This window comes from Pelmatolapia mariae, linkage group LG12 (assembly GCF_036321145.2).
Source record: "Pelmatolapia mariae isolate MD_Pm_ZW linkage group LG12, Pm_UMD_F_2, whole genome shotgun sequence".
Taxonomy (NCBI): Eukaryota; Metazoa; Chordata; class Actinopteri; order Cichliformes; family Cichlidae; genus Pelmatolapia; species Pelmatolapia mariae.
This window is the reverse complement of record NC_086237.1, coordinates 22,887,769-22,905,683: the sequence shown is the minus strand read 5'-3', so window position 1 is coordinate 22,905,683 and position 17,915 is coordinate 22,887,769. Positions and strand designations below refer to the sequence as shown.

Here is a 17,915-nt window from a genome sequence, read left to right as displayed (position 1 = left end):
TGTTCAAACATCCTCATTATGAACCTCAAGTCAGTCACTGCGGTAGTCCTTCAATCAAAGGGTTTAACAGGTGGAGAAGGAGAGGGAGTGACAGGGAGAGTTAGACAGAAAGGGTCAGCAAGAGGGAGGGCAAAGGGAAAGCTGGAGACTGTTCTTTTTCTCTATTGATTTGAGTCCTGACTCCCACTGGCTGCTCTTCAATAAAGGACCTTGAGAGGAAGTGGGCTAATCCTGCAAAATTGGAAGTAGGGAATCGATTAAGAAGACTGCTGAAGACTCCTTCCATTTCTCTCCCTTCCTCTTCATCTTTACCTTCACTAATTTTATTTTCACAATTTCTCCTTCCCCCTCCCCCTTTCACTGTGCCTCTCTCTCTAAAACCTCATTAGCGATTTGTGGTTGGTTCACTAATCTAAAGAGCTAACCCTTCCAAATGCACCCAAGGCTTTGTTTATCTCTCTGTTCCTCCCTGTTTCACGCACACCTGTACACCTCCATATCCACACAGACTAGAAAAAACAACAAAAAAAGTCTGAGTACATATATTATACAGTCACCTTTTTGTTTATGATTCTTCTCTCCTCTGCACGAGGAATTTGGAAAGTGATGTTGAGCTGAAGAGTAGCTAATTGGACAGTGAGGAGCTGAAAAAGAATTTGGGCAGTGCTTCATTTCTTCGCCAATCAAGAGTTTCAAGCCTTTCACAGGGATAGTTAAAGGCTTGATACAATGCTCCTCTGATGAAGAAGCCCAGATCCTTCTATTTTCACTAAGCCTTTGTAAGCTTGGGTAAAAACTGCAAGGTTAGTACTCCCCTGCTCTCCATCCGCCAGCCCTTTTAATCAGCTTGAGGTAGCTCGTAGCCCTGCCATGTAAACAAAGGCCAATAAAGAGTCTAGGAGTGTTAAATAAGCAGGAAAGACCTTTCCTCCACTTGTCAGACAAAAAGGGCTTATCCAAAGCTTCAGCAAAGTTAACGAGAAGTTCACCTTCCAGAGGCCTGACCGCTGCAGCTCTCTCTAATCCCAAACTGGTTAGAGCTAGTTTCGCCAGCACTCTTAGCGGTTTTCAGCCCTGGCTCATCTCTGTCCCTTTACACCATTTTGTGGGTGGACAGAGGGTGGTGCTCGGGAGCAAACAGAGCAGCTGTCACACTTTACATGCGTCCAGCACAACCAGGGCCAGACACTGTAAATGTTTACAGACCCTCAGGGTCACCCAGGGCCACTGAGGCACGTTAAACACTGTCTGTTCGGCCCTGTTGCCACGACTGCACAATCAGCACTGCTAAACAGCCTCCCTCACAATGAGTAGCCAAACAACATAGCATTCCAAGGTCTAAGTGCAAAGTGAATGAAACTGTTTAGAATTCCTCAGAGTATTGAGAGAAAATAGTGCCAACAACAGAAACTGAAAAGTCTATTTTTCGTAACTTCTCAGTTAGGGTTAACAACAAGTTTCTGTCCTTCAGCATGAAGATCAAACACAAACGTCGTTCTCATTCCACTGCTTCAGGCAAGAACTCCTGACCTCCATCGCACCCTCTCTTTGTTAACTTACATTTCCGTCCAAGGGCTTGTGGTGGCTCCAGGGTCTTGCTGGCACACACTGGGTGCTGGGGTTGAGGGTTTTGCCTCCTCTGCAAACAGGCCAGCATGGCGAGGTGGGCACAGTACAACAGCCGGGGGAGTTCTGCGGCCAACCTAGAGTAGAAAAGTAGCAAGAGAAAGAGAAAAAGAGGAACATTGCAGTGAATTAAGCAGGATGATTCGAGGTCACAGCTCCATGGCCGTGTCTCGTAAGGCTGCGGGAACTGGCTCTGGGCTAGATGGGCTAGGTTTCTCACTCACGATTTAATTGGTAAAGCATGCCTACGGCTGCCTGCCCCTCAGCTGTGTGTTGAATGATAAACACACACCTGCATCGGGGCACCACAGTTGACACGGGTTCAGAGCACAGTCCAGGCCAGTCACTCTGCAGCTTCAAACAGCACATCCACAAAGCCATTCAACCGCATCTCCTGTCCATGAAACCATCGTCAAAACAAACACACGGGCTCACACACAAAGTAGCAATACTCAGGCACACTGAGACACATTCTTTTCAGGCCAGTGTGTACGTGGTGATTGATGGCGTTATCTATGGACAGCTAAAAAAAAAAAGAAAAAAAAAAAGGGAATGCTGAGAAAACAGCAGTCTGCCTGCAACAACTTAACATGCAACAGCTCTGGGGGACTGTCAGGAAAGGCCTGGGGGGGACTGAGTGGTGTCTGCATGTATGTGTAGCCGTGTGTTGAACCGTATGGTTGCATGTGTGTGTGTGAGCAAATGCGATGGACTGGGAGGGGGAGACTGCCAACCGTACATCAGGGCTAGTGACGGCACTAATCAATCTCCCTCTAGGCCATAAATCTCCAGCTCTACACTTCCATTTTTCCCCCACAGCCACCTTCACTCAGGAACAGGGAAGCAGTTGCTGCTAGTTTCTTCTGAAAAAGCACATCCTAGTCCTAGTGGAAAGCACAGGACACAGTTTTACATATATTATGTAGATACAGGTTATCATTCATTAGAAACTTATGAGTGTCACATGGCACAATGATGACTGATTACTTCTACTGGTTTTATGGGCCCGATGAAAACAGCTAAAGCAAACCGCTGAGGTTCCAGAAGTGTTTTTATATGATAAGGATCGAGATTCACTTCACTATTGTTTACTCAGCGGATACCGTTCATTTCCTGGAACCACACGCTCTCGCTGTATTGAACAGTTTTGCAGCCCAGTCTCACCTACAATGGATAATGGCTGTGTCTATAAAAAGGATTGTGGCCTTAATCTTAGCTCAGCCTGTGTTTGAATGTCTTGTCCAAAATGCATCAATATGAAACACTATTGTTTCCATCTGGGCTGGTCTCCTCCCATATTAAAACAAAGAACAGAGGCAAATATTTCATCTATGCTGTCAGCGCCAGCGTCTCCCGCCATGATGCGTGGCAGATTATTGAAAAATGATTTCTCATGCGCCTGTCACAGGCTTGTCCCCTGTTATTTATTTTCTCAGTGAATCACTAAATGAACATTTAGCCACCTGCCATCAGTCCATTACTTAGTTTTATAGATTATCATTTTAATATGAAAGAATGCAATTACAATGATTACAAGATAAATTAATGGCAGCAAAGCGCCGGCTCCTGTCTCACTCGTTTAAAGAATAAAGCAAAACACAGACCACCAGTGAAAATCGTCAAAATATTAAACCAGTCATTGAAGAATCCAAACAGATCAAGCTTTGTAAATGACCAAATGTTCCTGTAATATTTGACCAAAGTGAAAAACCATCATCTAAAGCAGGCTAAGTTATGACTTACAAACACTTACAAAGTAAATTTTGTAACTTTTATTGAATATCTGCGGCAATAACTTCCAAATGCATAAATACAAATTCACTGCCTACTTTTTCAGTGCTACATCATCTGGCCTTAAAACAGAACATCCCCGGCACAGTTTAGGTGAAAAAGAGGAAAATTATAGACAAAATCCTTCCTCTGAGTTTGGCAGTAATTAACTTTAGATTTTTATTTACAGGTGTATTTGTATAAACTTGTGAAATCCCCCACATATATTTTACCTTTTAAAAAAAGGAGATTTAAGAAGTGCATCCAAATGTTCTACAGCCATTTAGCTTTTCGAATGATTCAAGCAAAATTTGATTAGAAGTGTGAGGGTGGAAAATGCAGAAAGGAACTACGATACGCAAACACATCTAGCTGCCTGTAATTAACACTGAATGACTTCCCTGGTTTGAATAGGCAATGATCAGAAACAGGTGTTAAATGCATCCTCCCCGCCCAGAATGCAGTCTTTCACCCATAAAAAGCCTTTTAAAAAAATAAAAAATAAAACAGTTTTAAAGAAATTACATTTGACCTCAGACCCCGAGGCTTGTATAATGCACTTAACACTCGCAGTCACATGTATTTTTAAAGCCTTTTAGAAGCAGCACAAAACAACTCTTTTAGCCTGTCGGTGTGAAAAGGGTGTTCACTAAAAATGCATCTCTCTAATAAATATGAGTAAACTGCATCTTTAGACTCCGCAGACTCCTCTCCCTCTTCCTCTCTCACACACATTTGCAGTGAAGAGAGGGGCCACTCTCTGTCTCGCCAGGTGCTTGAGCAAAAAAAGGTCGCTTGCAGTGCCATTTCCTCTCACACACAGGCAGGCCTGGCCTAAACACACTGGCACTTTGAGCTCATTACTGGCTATTCACATAATCCTTTCTCTGTGTCCTCGCTGTGAGGATACTAATTTCACAACAAGCCCATCCTCACAGTCCATTTGTTCAAAGATAGTGGTTGAGAGAGTGGAAAGGGACACATGGTGTAGATTGAGACTAAAAGCTAGTCTTAACGGGGGATACCACTGCCGCTTTCCCCTCTCTGAAATAAAAGACAATCGTCTAACTACCCTCCATTTTTCTCCATTTGCTGCTCACCAAATGTATTCGGAGGCATTATACTTGCTGAAAGAGACCCTCTTTTTTTCAATTCAATTTCAAGAACCAATTTTCCCCTATTATTGCCGTTAAGAGAGAAGCAGAAGGTGCAAGTCTTCAGCTTGTTTGTCATGTCCCCCTTTCCCCCTCATCTCCTCCCATTAGGTTATTGTACTACTTAGCAGATGTCTATCAGTGACAGGAAATAATCTCCAAACTAAAACCCTGTGATCCATCGTCCAGCTGCCCAAAAAAACAGCCTGTCTTCCTGAGGTCAAACCCCATGGAGCTGCTGAAGAATGTGTGCGAGCACACACACTCACTGCCCCCCCGCCCACCCCCCCAAAAAAGAAACCCACCTGCACTTCACTCACTCATCAAATCCACTCACAGGTCTCCTATTACACCAGTGCAGGGATATCTCAAAAGCCAGGATGTCTATCGGCTCTTTCTCGTTCTGCTAACGCTGCTGCAGGGTTTGCAATGGGGGCGGAAGATCAGTCCCATGAGATGAGGGAATAAGCCGGAATCAAGAGGCGGTGGGCTTGGCAGAGGGCTATTTCTTAGTTAAAAGGTTCTTAAACTGCAGAGGAGATCAGAAGAGATGGCTCCCTGCGCCCAAAGCTGTCTGCTCAGATAAGCATCCTGCCAAGTGCGGGGTGTAACAGGGTGGTCATGGATGAATGAACGGTGTGTGTGTGTGTTTTTTGAGGTATACATGTTCCAGGTGAAAGAGAGAGTGAGGCAGCTGATACCCAGGACATGTCCGTACTAACAGGTTTTCATCTTAAAATTAAAATGTAAAACTTTTGTGGCTTTTTGCCAAACATCTACACTACTTTACCTTTTTTTGGGGGGCACTGAAAACAGAGATTTTGTTTTAATTTAAAAACTCTCAGACTGTGTTTTAGTCTGAAGTAGAGAAACGATGTTGGAGACAACATGTGCAGTCTGATTAGAGTCCTCGTCTGATTCATCACGCTGCTGCTGTCACATTACGCTTTTCATCAGTCTTGACAACCAGCGGTTATTTTAACACGGTATTTCAGGTGTTGCTGATCTTGATTTCTGTACCATCAGAAATCAAGATCAGCAATGTGCTTATCATGCTGGCTCTATGTGCCGGTGGCATGCAGTGTTCATTTTTTCAGAAGTTTATTTATGGACAAAGGTTATTTCTTTGCTGGTGCTAAAATGCTGATCTGGTTATAAATATAAATACATTAAAGTTAAAGTACCCTCAGGACCGGGTACTTATGGCTCTAAAAATATATCTCAAGCGGCAAAAACTATCCAAATTAAATGCATGACCAACCTAAACTGTTGGCTTAGTGTGTAATCAGATGGGTGCTGGTTTAAAATACGTTTGCATTAAATGTGAACCGCACTTCTGCAGCTGTTTGTGTTTAAACAGCATTTATCATTTGTAAACTCTGGCTTTTACTGCTATATGAAAAGTTTATCAGTATCACAGGATTTACACTCATATAAGCCAGTCTGCATCTCCAGCAGCAACATTCTGTATTAATACAGGGCACGCGTATCAGGACTGAAAGCTAACATCTGGCTGTTGGGGTGATTAACAGATTTGACTGCCATATCCAAAACCTAACTAAACTAGTCCGTAGCTCCTATAACTGTAACCGCTTTCTTGTAACAATTGATTGGAATAATTAACAATGTATTGATTGGATATCAGCCCGATTCTGACAAAAAGCTACACTGGTTACGGCCATAATGGCTCCAATCAATCATTCGAGTTCTATTTTGTCCAGTGTTTACTACACTACGCTTCAGCTGCAGCGCACTCGCTCTCACTCACTTATGTTCACTGTAACACTTGCTGGGAAGCTTTTATTGCACTTACAGCAACATAACTTCTTGTTGTCAACTCTGCTTCTATTATTTCACTTCACCTGTGTAGAGTGAAACTGCTTGCTCCCTTCCCTGAAGAAACAGGTGAAGTCGTAAGTGATAGCCATATACAGAAGCTTATTTATCATAATTTTTTGTTCTCGTTTTAATATTTTATTCCCACTGGGTTATTATTATTATGATCATTGTTTTACTAATAAATCCTGAAACAGTAAATTTATATTCTTGGATGTATCTTATTTGTTAATTTTCTTGTATTCAGTGTGTTGCAAAATAAGGGTTTGTAATATGATACAACATCAGCACCGCTATCTGCGAGAAGCTGATTTCAGGTTTTGCCAGTATTAGCGGGAAAAATAAACTATTTTCCAGCTCTAGTTAATGTTGCTGTTGTTGCTGTTATTACCAGTTTACAGAAAACTTCTCATCAAGCTTCTACAGTTAATCGTCTTAAGCGTCACCAGTGAAAATTTCCCCTCCCAGCAGTGGTTCGGGAGCCTGGCAGACAGCCTCGACAATAAGCGGGGGGCGTGGCTTCAGCCTAATTGAATGGTGACCCTGCAGTCTCACTATGGGACGCCCCATGCAGTGCTTTTAACAAGCTGCTGTGTCTCCCCTCTTAATAAGCCCAAACAAGTTAATCCAATCGACACACTCAAACCCTTTCTTTTTCTTTAACAAGGCACTGCCTCTACCCCGTTAATCCCTGGCTCCCCCCTTCTCCGTCACCATACCGTCACATGAATGGAGGGAGAGTGAAAGGCTCCATTAGGGAGGACTGGCAGTAAACCCCTTTCGGCTCGGCACTTTCCACACACCAGCATTAAATTATTTGCACTCATACTGTATATTCAAACACCCACACACTAATGCTCACATGTATCCGAGAAAAAAAAAAAAAGGGTCTATTTGGATGTGGCACACAATGAGAGGGTTATGTTCGCCGACCCTGATCCACATAGACAAACCAACAACAAAACCACACACAAACAAAAATTCTGAGGGGACGTTTGCCGACAGGCACGCACTCTGGGACATGAAAAAGGCATTGTTAACAAACCCTCCCAGCTCCACAAACAACAGCCACTGATTCCCTAACAATACAAGCCCCTGGATGCACTCACCCACCAGCTCTGTACAACCTCACACCAGCACGATAAATAACCTGCACAACAAAAGGCCATTGTGTATAAAAGCCAACAGTTTGGGCATTATTGCCATGATATACAGTGTTGGAATAACATATTGGCAGCAGAGCCTTATATATATATAATGCAGCATGTCACAGTTATTGGGGCTTATACGGCCTTGTATGCCGAGCAGTCATATTTATAAGAGGTTTCCCTGCAGATGAAGGGCAACTTGGCAAAAACACTCAGCTGTTAGCTTTCCATATTCCAGTCAGCTTCAATAGCTTCGCCCATGGGATGAAGGGTGAGGAATGTCTGGCAGTCCAATAGCAGCGAGTCGTCTGTCATCTCTAATCAAAACACGCATGCCTAGACTAATGTCAAGCCTATAATAGCAATGAGGACTAATTGACTTCACAGCCAACTACTGCATCTTTGTGCTGAGCTACGTTTCATTAGTGCTAAATAACAGCCTCACGAAGCATTGAGCTGTTACGTGGCAACTAAACTCCAGTGTTTAAAAAAGAGGAAAAGAGACAGAAGTTCAGAAGATAGTAAATGTATGTACAGACAGACTAAGGAGCATCTAAACCGGTTATGAGTGGACATATTACAAATACTCTCATTTCTCCAAATGAACTGGAATACGAGAGTAAAATCTGAAGGTGGTTCGAGTTGACTTGTCAGGCAGTGTTTCCACCAGTTTGTGCTCCTATTCTAGGAAGGTTCACTGACAGACACCTGCCTAGAGGTTGTTAATGTTTACCCATTTGCTGGGTTTAATGTCAATTATTTTGTGGAAGATTGGAGCCCAAGTATGAGATCTAACCAAGGCTTGCAATCTTATAATCAAGCTGTAAATTCTTCTTGATCTTGTTCTGAGAATATTACACAGCAGGCTGTAAAAGATTATTAAGACTTTTTAAGAATGTGTCTATTTTTCTGACTTATTTGGCAAATCCCGTTTAGTCATTTTGCATGCACATCAAGCTTCATTTGTCTTTTCTGACTGTTTTTAGCTGCGAGAACTTGTTTTGTGCCTCCCTCATAGTAATTGCTTAATAATCACACTTGATTTGGTAAGTCACATTAGTATTCCAAATACTGGTGTTGTGTCAACATCAGCACATTAATTTGCAAAAGGCAACACGCTCCCTCAAAAACCTTACCCAGTATAGTTATTATTTTCTATTTTTAACAAAATCATCAAGGTTGTTTTATCTTAAAACATAAATATTTAACATTTCTGGATAAGAGGATCCACTAGCCTTTAAACATACATCAACTCAAAGATGAGATTTGAAACAATATAATCAACAACAGACCAAATGCTCAAAGGAAGGTACCGTTTGCACTGGTGATATTTTATAGATGGACTTCTTACCATAATTCTGACAATAATTCATGTTGCAGTGTTGGACGGTATTGATCCCCCCTCACAACTTTTGTTCTTCGCTATAATGCACTCCACAATTGTCACGTTAAAGACAGGAACATTGTATTGATTGCAACATGGTAAATTAAACTCTTGTAGAGAGATTTATTCACTAACTGTAGGGTTGGCGGTTTGATCCCTGATCACTTGCTATAATGTGTTGCTTTTCACTTATACCTCACAGAGAATATCTCCGGTTTCAAGAGATTTTCACTCTCATAAAAGAAAGTAACCATCGATAAAAGAACTGACATTCATCTTACATTTATTTGACTTAATACAGTGCTTGGGATGCATGCCAGTGCTTTGTATTCACTTGAATTGTTATATCACTAATCTCAAGAAATTTCTCACTTTTCTGAAGCCTACATTTTTTCTTGTTTCAAGAAACCTTGCTAAAGTATCTGTACTGGCAGATAATTAGACTTATTTCTAGTGGGAATTCTTCTCTAATCAAGAATTTAATTCTTATATTTATTTATTTTTTATTTTTTGTTGCCGCGAGCAGACCAGCTCGCATAGGTTGGCTCACTCTTTGCACCTGCAGCTGTTCCTGCACACGGAGTTCATAACATGCTCCGCTGCCTTGTAAGGTTTCGAAATAAAAAATGTCCCCACATATCTGAAACATTGTAAAGCACGGCCAATCCGAGCTAGTGAGGAAAACAATGTATAGTGCGCCGCAGTACTAGGAAGCAATCAGTCTCCAGTTCTCCGAGGTATTACCTGTGCAGCTTTCGGTGGGACTTACCAAAGCATTAGTCATGTAAGGCTTAACATTACTGCTCTTTTTACACCTACAGAATAAGTGATCACCGCGGAGCTGTTACAGCAAGCCAAGCACGATGAGTATGACCTTCACATCACATGTGACAGTGAAGGGGCCTTGAGCACCAAGGGGTTAAGGACATTGTTCTTGACAGAGTCTGCCAACTTGCGAAACGGTTTTGTTTTCAACAGGCCTGAGAGCTGAGACAGTTTCTTCACCCTCAATAAACATGAAGCAATATTTCTGAGTAAAATGTAACTGAAATATATCTAATCAAAGGTTAATGTATTCAAATAATAAATCATTAAGGGAAATGTGAATATATACCAATCAGATACATTTCATTTGAACAGATTTTATTAAATTTAACATTTTACTACACGGGAAATGTAATTTTGGGCATAATTTGAGTTTAACGACTTCTGACCGCTCTTACTGATCAAACAGTAAGAGTTTATGTGTTGATTGAAGGGTTTGTTTATTTTGTGTAAACAACAGTACAAGCAGAATACTGTTTTAGCCTTTAGAAAAGCGTCCTTTGCACTAATAGCCAACGGGGAACCTGCCCTCATTCATTTCAACCAATGTACTCTTCCAAAATGACAGAGTCCCTGCGCTCCTGCTCAAGCCTGTGGGGGACTTTGAGCAATGAGAGTGTGGCTTAAGATTGTCAGACAAACCACAGTGGAAACACATCCTGTTCCCCTCTTATTGTCTCAGCCCTTTGTTGTTTTTTGTTATATTGTTTTACAAAGCAAAAGGATCAGTTGTTGTTTCATACCACTTTCACACACAGACCCAGCTAAATGATTATCGAACAATGTAGAGGCCGGCTGTAAAGTTTATCCTGAAAAACACTGGGCAACTGAAATGGATGATCTTTAATTAACTAAAGTTTAATCACACATTCAAACTGCATATCAATCCAAAACAAACAAACAGAATGCTTCTCCATGCAAAACCCAGGAAGCATGTCCAAATATAAACCAGCTCCCTCCCCGCTAACTTCAGCAATATGTGAAAAAAAAAAAATGATTGGTGCTTTTTGGTTTTAATGCTGGGATTTCTGTTTTCCTCCATAAACCTTATTACACACGGTTTGTAAAGCATTGTTGATGTTGCAAAATTTCTTATCCCAATGTGACACAATCCTTTATTGTCCCAGACAGGTCCATTCATGGCTTAACACAACAACAATAAAACAAGGGCTCTTTTTTCCCCCTTTCTAACCATCCTATAGTGGCTCACTTGAATATTCAAATGTTCATTGTCTTTTGTGCGTTTTGTTCATTGTTTGTTGTGCTGTCATTCCTCTGCTTGGCTCCTGAACTTCAAAGAAAGGCTTATGTCAATTTATGATGAAATGGAGTGAGCAGGCGAGAGGAAAGACGGAGAGGGAAAGAGCGAGAGAGAGAACCTTCATGCAAAACGGCCCTGCCTCAGAATGTATGCTTATTAATGGGTGTTCAATAAATCAATGGAATATAATTAAATTCAAACAGTGTGATTTCTTCTCCGACTCCAAATATCACTCTCTCTGCAGGGCCTAAGGTGACCCCAATTCCCATGGTCCAAAGGACAACTCCGCTGTCTTTCACTGGAGGGTGTCACAGATCCAATACTAAGTCATGCATAACATTAGCGTGTTTTGAAGCCCACAAGGCAATCAAATAGTGCACCGTTGAAATGTTGACACTGATCTCATTTGATATATCTCAAGTGTGACAAAGCCATTTTTGCTCTGCTGGATATTAAAGACTTTAAAAGAGAGGATGACACGAGTGCTCACAGCTAGTTTGGAAAAGGAAACAGGCAGTTTTCGCCACATATTTTCTCCGTATTGCAGTTTATATCGCTGAGACTCAGCAGTCTCTCTTTTACTCCATAATGTGTGCCATCCAGCTGTTGTCATCTTTTTCCCTCTTGAAGCTGGCCCCAACCATGCCAGCAAAGGGAATCCAATTGGACAGAGTGGGAGGTGAGTCTGCGGTTGGTAATCACCTGCTGGCTAAAGGCACAGATGGCACAAACATCAGCAAGATGTTCATGCAGCAGCGATCCAAGAAGTCTTTCTGACAGGCTGACAAACAAATACAGAAACCTGAGAAACCCACAGGAAGCTGAGGAAGCACTGCAAGCAGGTTTGATGCAGAAAGTTGGCAACCTGGGAGTAAGTGAGCAACCTGAGGTGCCAAGCACTGATCCCTGTGCTGTTTTCACAGGCAAGATGCTGGTGTCACCGCTAAAGAAACGGGCAGAGTGAGCAGATTGTAATGATTTAAAAATTTAGACTCTTTGCTCAACAAGAGTAATAGAGTAATAAAGTATTGTGCTATGAGCCGATGGCAGAGTTAGCAGCACGCACGCAGGCTGACTTCTTCTGACTTCTTTCGCTGCCTCTGTGATTTTATTTAGCAGACCAAACACTTGCATTCTGTTTCAGGTTTTAGAACTGCACTTCAACGAGAACACGACTGTTGTACATCTGTTAAGATTTTTCCCTGAGCTGCCATGACTTCTTCTGACACGCTGGAGAGAGCCCATTTAAGTTTTCACTAGGATTAACAGGCGATATATTTAACTACAACAGTTTGCACAAGCATGCAGCTATCGCTCCAATCAGGTGTAAAGCCTGTTAGCTCTTCTCTCTCAGCTCTGGATGAAGGAAGTTAGACGAAGTCATTTAGTTTATTGATGCTGCTGGCAGAGATTTTTTTTTATTTTATGGTAGTCAAGGCTCCCAACACATCAAACATATCAGAGTAAAAAGGCCCCAGAGACATCCCTCTTCTTGAAGACTCCCCAGCAGATGAGCTCCTTCTGCTCTCTGTGTTACTGCTTGGTGCCGTGGTTTGTCCTTCACAAGAGACAGGTAACACTGCCAAGACCCAGTAATTAGTGCAGATGGAGACTGTAATACTCTCTTCCCCTCCCTGCAGAAATGCCAAGGGAGGCAATCTATAAATTCCTGCATATTAATGCAATTTAAAACCACTCCAGACACCTTGCTGGAGGCATGTGATAAAAAGGGTGAAAGCCAGACTATGGCACAGAGCTGCGGATATGTCGCTGACATCAGTACCGTCTCAGCAACTTTGTGACCTAGCACAAACCGGAATCGAGTCCCAATCTGTCTCCTTTCTTGGAAAATGCTTTCCAAATCCTGACCTTAGGCCTTACAACTGGGTCTCTATCAATAATTAAATGGTAATCTAAAAACCCATTTTAGTTAGGTCATCTTTCTGCGCCATTGTCCCCGCTTCTCTTCTTCCTCCGTCTATTTTTTCCCGTCTTTCCGTAAGATCTAGTTAGAGATTCCATTAGCATGAGAAAGCAGGCTGGTAATTGTCTTCACCCTACTGAGTGATCCCTGGATAGAGGATTAGGCAGTGAGAAAGCCCTATTTCAACTTGGAGCACAGATGCTGCCCACAGCCACCCACTCCAGATTAGATTAGACTGTGGAGGGATGAAACCAACTGGTAACTTCAAGCAGCATTAAACAAAAAGCGTGGACAGGAGGTTAAAACCAAACTTTTGTTCACCTTTCAGCACCAGCTGTGGCCACCTTGTTTCCTTTTCTCTCTCTGTGTCTCTCTCTCAGTCTAGTCTTTTTCAAAATTTCTCTTTTAATCTACTAATATGCTTTTCTGTTGAAAATGGGGATTGTGGGAAAGGCAGCTTATAGTTTCTCTCTCTGATATACACAGAGTATTTAGAGCTGAATCTCCCTAAATCATCCCCCTGGGCCACCCTGTCCGTCACTAATCTGCACACCACCACCCACTCATAAGGAGGTGTCACATTTCTGGCACTCCTCCATGGGATATAAGCACTTCAAACACCACAGCTTCTCCACTTGACCTTTCCACGGAGATGATCGATTAAGCCAGTTGGATTTATTCCATAAACAGGCAACCATTACATCAGAAAGGCGAGGAATTTACCTCTGAGGCAGAACTTAAAATCCATATAAGCTTCATGAGGATTCCAATTTTTATTGGCTTTTTCAATCCACGTCTTGGAGAACATTAATAACCACTGAGCTTTTCGGGAGGCTGTTACCGTATCCGAACCGCTGCAGTTCTCCGGCTGTAATTATCGAAGCAAATCACAATGACAACAGAGTGAAATTCAACCGCTATCTGTACTCCATAAACCTGATGATGCAGGAAAACGATTGAGCTCGCTGCACTGCCGGGGTAGTACGAGGCGCATTATAAAACAAGGGGAAATTTAGCCCTGAAAAATTCAACGCTGCAAATGTGGCTTCCTTCTTTTAAAAATTTAACAAAAAAAAAAAAAAAACAAGAAACAAAACACAAACTGATAATTCTTTAGTTTGCTGTTTAGGAGGCTCTGCAGGGTAAACAAAGGAGTATAAGCAACAATAAAAGCTTTATTACACTCAGCAGAAACTTTATTAGGTACACCTGTGAAATCTAATGCAACAGCTCCGCCATAAATTTGTCTGGAGACTCTATTATGTTGCACCCCTCACATTAACCGGGCTGAAAGCATATAAGGAACACTTTAAAATGTAGTCTAGCTCAGGTGTTGGGCTACCTCAAAAAAGTGTAAAAGTAGACTTAAGGGTGGAGCTGCTGAACTGCATTGCATAAGATTTCATTGTCTCTAGTGAAGATGAGCTACAACCCTGTAGCTTTCTTGTTTTTATGCTTGAATACCTTTTGTATGCTTTCAGTACAGACAAGAAACAATCTGAAGTGAATCAACAGGGTGAAGGCACCCAATAAGATGAAAAGTATTTCGGTGGCAGTACACTCGAGTTAACAAGGTCAAATTTCATTTGTGAAAGTTAAAACAGGAAATCTAAAACCGCTTTCATTTAGCCAGAAAAGCAGCGACCCCCATCGAGGAGCTGGACTCCTCCTGTTAGTGATCACAGTAGCCAGAGAGCTCTGCTTCAGCTCTGAGGGACTCCTGCTCTATGGTAATCATATCCTATTTGAATAATGAGGCAATACCACCACTCCTGCTGCCCATTCCCCCTGCATCCTTGACTGGAGTCTTTGATAGACACTAATTCTAGCTCCATCTATAAAGCTCCTCTCATGCATTTTTAATAGAATCTATTACTTTAGGATTAAATTATAAAAGACTGTCCTCCTTAAATTTTTAATAGTTTGCATAATTGGTATCAGGGCCTGAATGCGGACCATAAAAACCCAGTTTGTACAGGCCTAAGCTGCAGAACGAGTTAGACGAAACCACAAAACACTGTTGCACAAAAAGTGACGCACATGGCTATATGACACTATCCCATGCAAGCACACATCTGCACACACATCTCAGCGTGCATGTGAGCGAGGCTTTTACAGCTTTGGTTTCACTGTCGCTGTGAATACGATGGCGCGACCTCTGAGGGAAGGGCACAATAAGGTCAGGGACCACGAGAGATACTCTTGGCTGCTGAGCTCCTGAAGCAGCCTGAGGCAGGAGGAGTCACCTGAAGGAAACTGGAGACATGAACCAGGTGTCCACAGACACCTGCTGCCAAAGATGTGACCACAACACTCACCAGGGCAAACAGCAAAAACTACTTAGCAGGTTTACAACCTCCCTTTGTCCCCACAGTCACTGATAACTGTGTTCAGTCAGCGTAAATGGAAATGTATTTCCCCTCTCTGTTCCTCGTCGCAGGCAGATCAGCCACAAGTTAAATGTCATCTGCACTCTCTCACTCTCTACATCTCTAGCTCGGCTCCTTCCAATAGCAGACAGAGCATACAGGAGAGCAAATGTGTCTGAGGCATCGCCTCCAAACTAAAGCCCCCTTAGAAATCTATGCACGTCACCAGTCCCCAAATTAGCACCACAGGGACACCCTCCTCACCGCCCCCGCATGCTAGCGGCAGCTCTTTGGCATATCTGTACTGGGGAAATATTTCACACTGTATGAATTATTAAGTGAGGGGCCAGTGCTAAGCAGTGTGGAGATAGACCAGTTATTCACAGCTCTATTGGGACGGATGCGTCGGAAACCCGGGCCGCTCGCCTATCAGATCGTTTGTCACGAGCAATAGACAATTTACAATGAGAGAATTTTTCAATTTATTCGTTCTGCTGTCACTGCACTTTTCCACCTCCACTCATTCCACTCGACAACCCCCCCTCCTTTAGTTCCGTCTCTTCTGGTTGAGGGGGCTCCATGCCCGAACCACCCGCGCGCTTCTCAGTCTGATACTGTTGCTCACTTTGTCTTCTGCGAGGGGAAGTCTGGGAGTGTAACACATGCGTAGAAAGCACGAGGAGAGGGACTCTGCTGCTTTAATCATCTTAACTGAAGTAAAGGTGTGTTAAGGACATGCTGTGTTACCTGAGGGCTCTAGGTGATGAAGCTGATCTGTGGCTCTGTGACAAGGAAAAGAACAGGAAGAGAGGGGGGAAGATGCTTGGCTGTGTTTCTTCAGAACTTTTTGAGTACTTCAGTACTTTTTTTTGTCCCTGTGTGATAGGGGCAAAAGAAAGAGTTAACTGAACCAAACTGCAAGTCAACAGAGAAGAACCTTACAGAATGCATAGATGTGACAAATACTATGATTGGACCTGTATTGTAATAAAAGACTTAAAAAAAAAAAAAACAACACACATCCAGAAGGAATTTTTTTTTAAGCTAATGAGAATTTTCTTCAGGAGAAAGAAGAGGATCCCACCGGGCATTTCCTCTTTCACTTAAGTGGAAATGCCAAATAACAACTCCCACACAGAAAGACAGAAGACCTCAGCACAAACGTCTGGCAGAATGCAATTTCACCATTAATTACCGAAGGTGAACCAGCTGTCAAAACAGCCACACATTTCGTTTTTGTTCACAAATACCCTCCCTTAAAGAGGATGAACTGCAGAACAGACCATGCCCGAAAGCCCAAAGCAGTACTCTACCACCATTTCATGTTTCCAAACCTTTTTAAAAAATATATATATTCTGTCTCTCTAAGCTGAATATACAAGAGAAGCAGAACATTACATGAGCAGCTTTGTTGGTCTACGGAGTGCACTGAGAGCAGCAAAGCAGCCCAGAGTGTTTCTTTATCGGTGATGTCCTTTGAAAACCTGATGCAGACGGGTTGCACTGAATAGGTCTTGATGTGAAAGGCAGAGATGTTAGATAAATGTGCTCATAGCCAAGGCCTTTGCCCTCTTCCTGATGACGCATTCTTTTACTTAAATACCTACTCCCCCTTTACATGCAAGCACACACACACACACACACACACACACACACACACACACACACACACGGAAACACAGACGAACAGTGCCAATAATCCCACTGAGGGCAGCATTTGTTTGGGGACAAGGTGACCCTGTTGCCTTGGGGCCTGTGAACAGGCACAATGAAGGCCTCTCATCCTGCACACACCCAGCTGGCTGTGTTGGGCTGACGATGGGTGGAGAGGTGAAGGGGAGAAGGGTGGGGTTGTGAGAGGCATCACAACACCCTTCGTCTGCAGTTTTAAAACTCCATTCAGGAAGCCCCCCTGAGATAGCTCTGTTCACACCCTTCACAGACAGAGCAAAATCCCCGCTTGTAACCCAGAGTCACGCAGTCAACAGATGGAGCCGCTATTGAGTGAAGGATCGCGGCAGCAGAGGCGGCTCCCCATCCATCCCCGCTGGAAACAATGGGGCAGCAGGTCAAGAGTGCCGTCTCCAGGAGGAGGGGTCAGGGAGGAGGGGCGTGCTTCGACACAGTTGAGCTATGCGAGCGCTTTGAAACTGGAGGAACTGAGAATCTTTTGGGGTAACGGACAGAGGGGAGGAGGCTCGCGGCTACGTGCAAGTCGCCAAGTTCCCGGGGATCAGACTCAGGTGGAGGAGGATTGCGTGTGAATCTGGGACAGCAGTGTTTGTGTTTAACCTGCAAACAAGAACAAAAAGACATCCCTATGCACACACATTTGCCTGTTCAGAAGAAAACACAGACTTACAGTTTAACACACATTCCAAGGACTCGCACTTATACTCGCTCATCTCGGTGCAAACACAGCCACACGTAAAGAAAAGCGGACCTCATTTTTGATCAAAAAGAGAAACGGAAATAAAGAAAAAAAAAAACCTTAGTGCAATGACGCTTTATAGACAGAAAGGCAAGAAAACGATTGAAGTGCCCCGAAGACATTTTTTTCCATAAAATGCTAAAGTGTATACTTTTAAAGTTTGTGTCAAGTATTACAAAAGTGGGTC

At 42.9% G+C, this 17,915-nt stretch overlaps 1 protein-coding gene across 1 annotated transcript in view; it reads right to left on the bottom strand.

Annotated features, from left to right (window-relative positions):
* Positions 1-17,915, bottom strand: part of fam222aa (family with sequence similarity 222 member Aa) — a 52,048-nt gene that overhangs the window by 22,251 nt on the left and 11,882 nt on the right. Inside the window, exon 2 of the mRNA XM_063489093.1 lies at positions 1,561-1,703. Within this exon, the coding sequence (XP_063345163.1) occupies positions 1,561-1,657 (97 nt within the window). The 5' untranslated portion in view covers positions 1,658-1,703. The remainder of the gene's footprint in view (positions 1-1,560; positions 1,704-17,915) is intronic.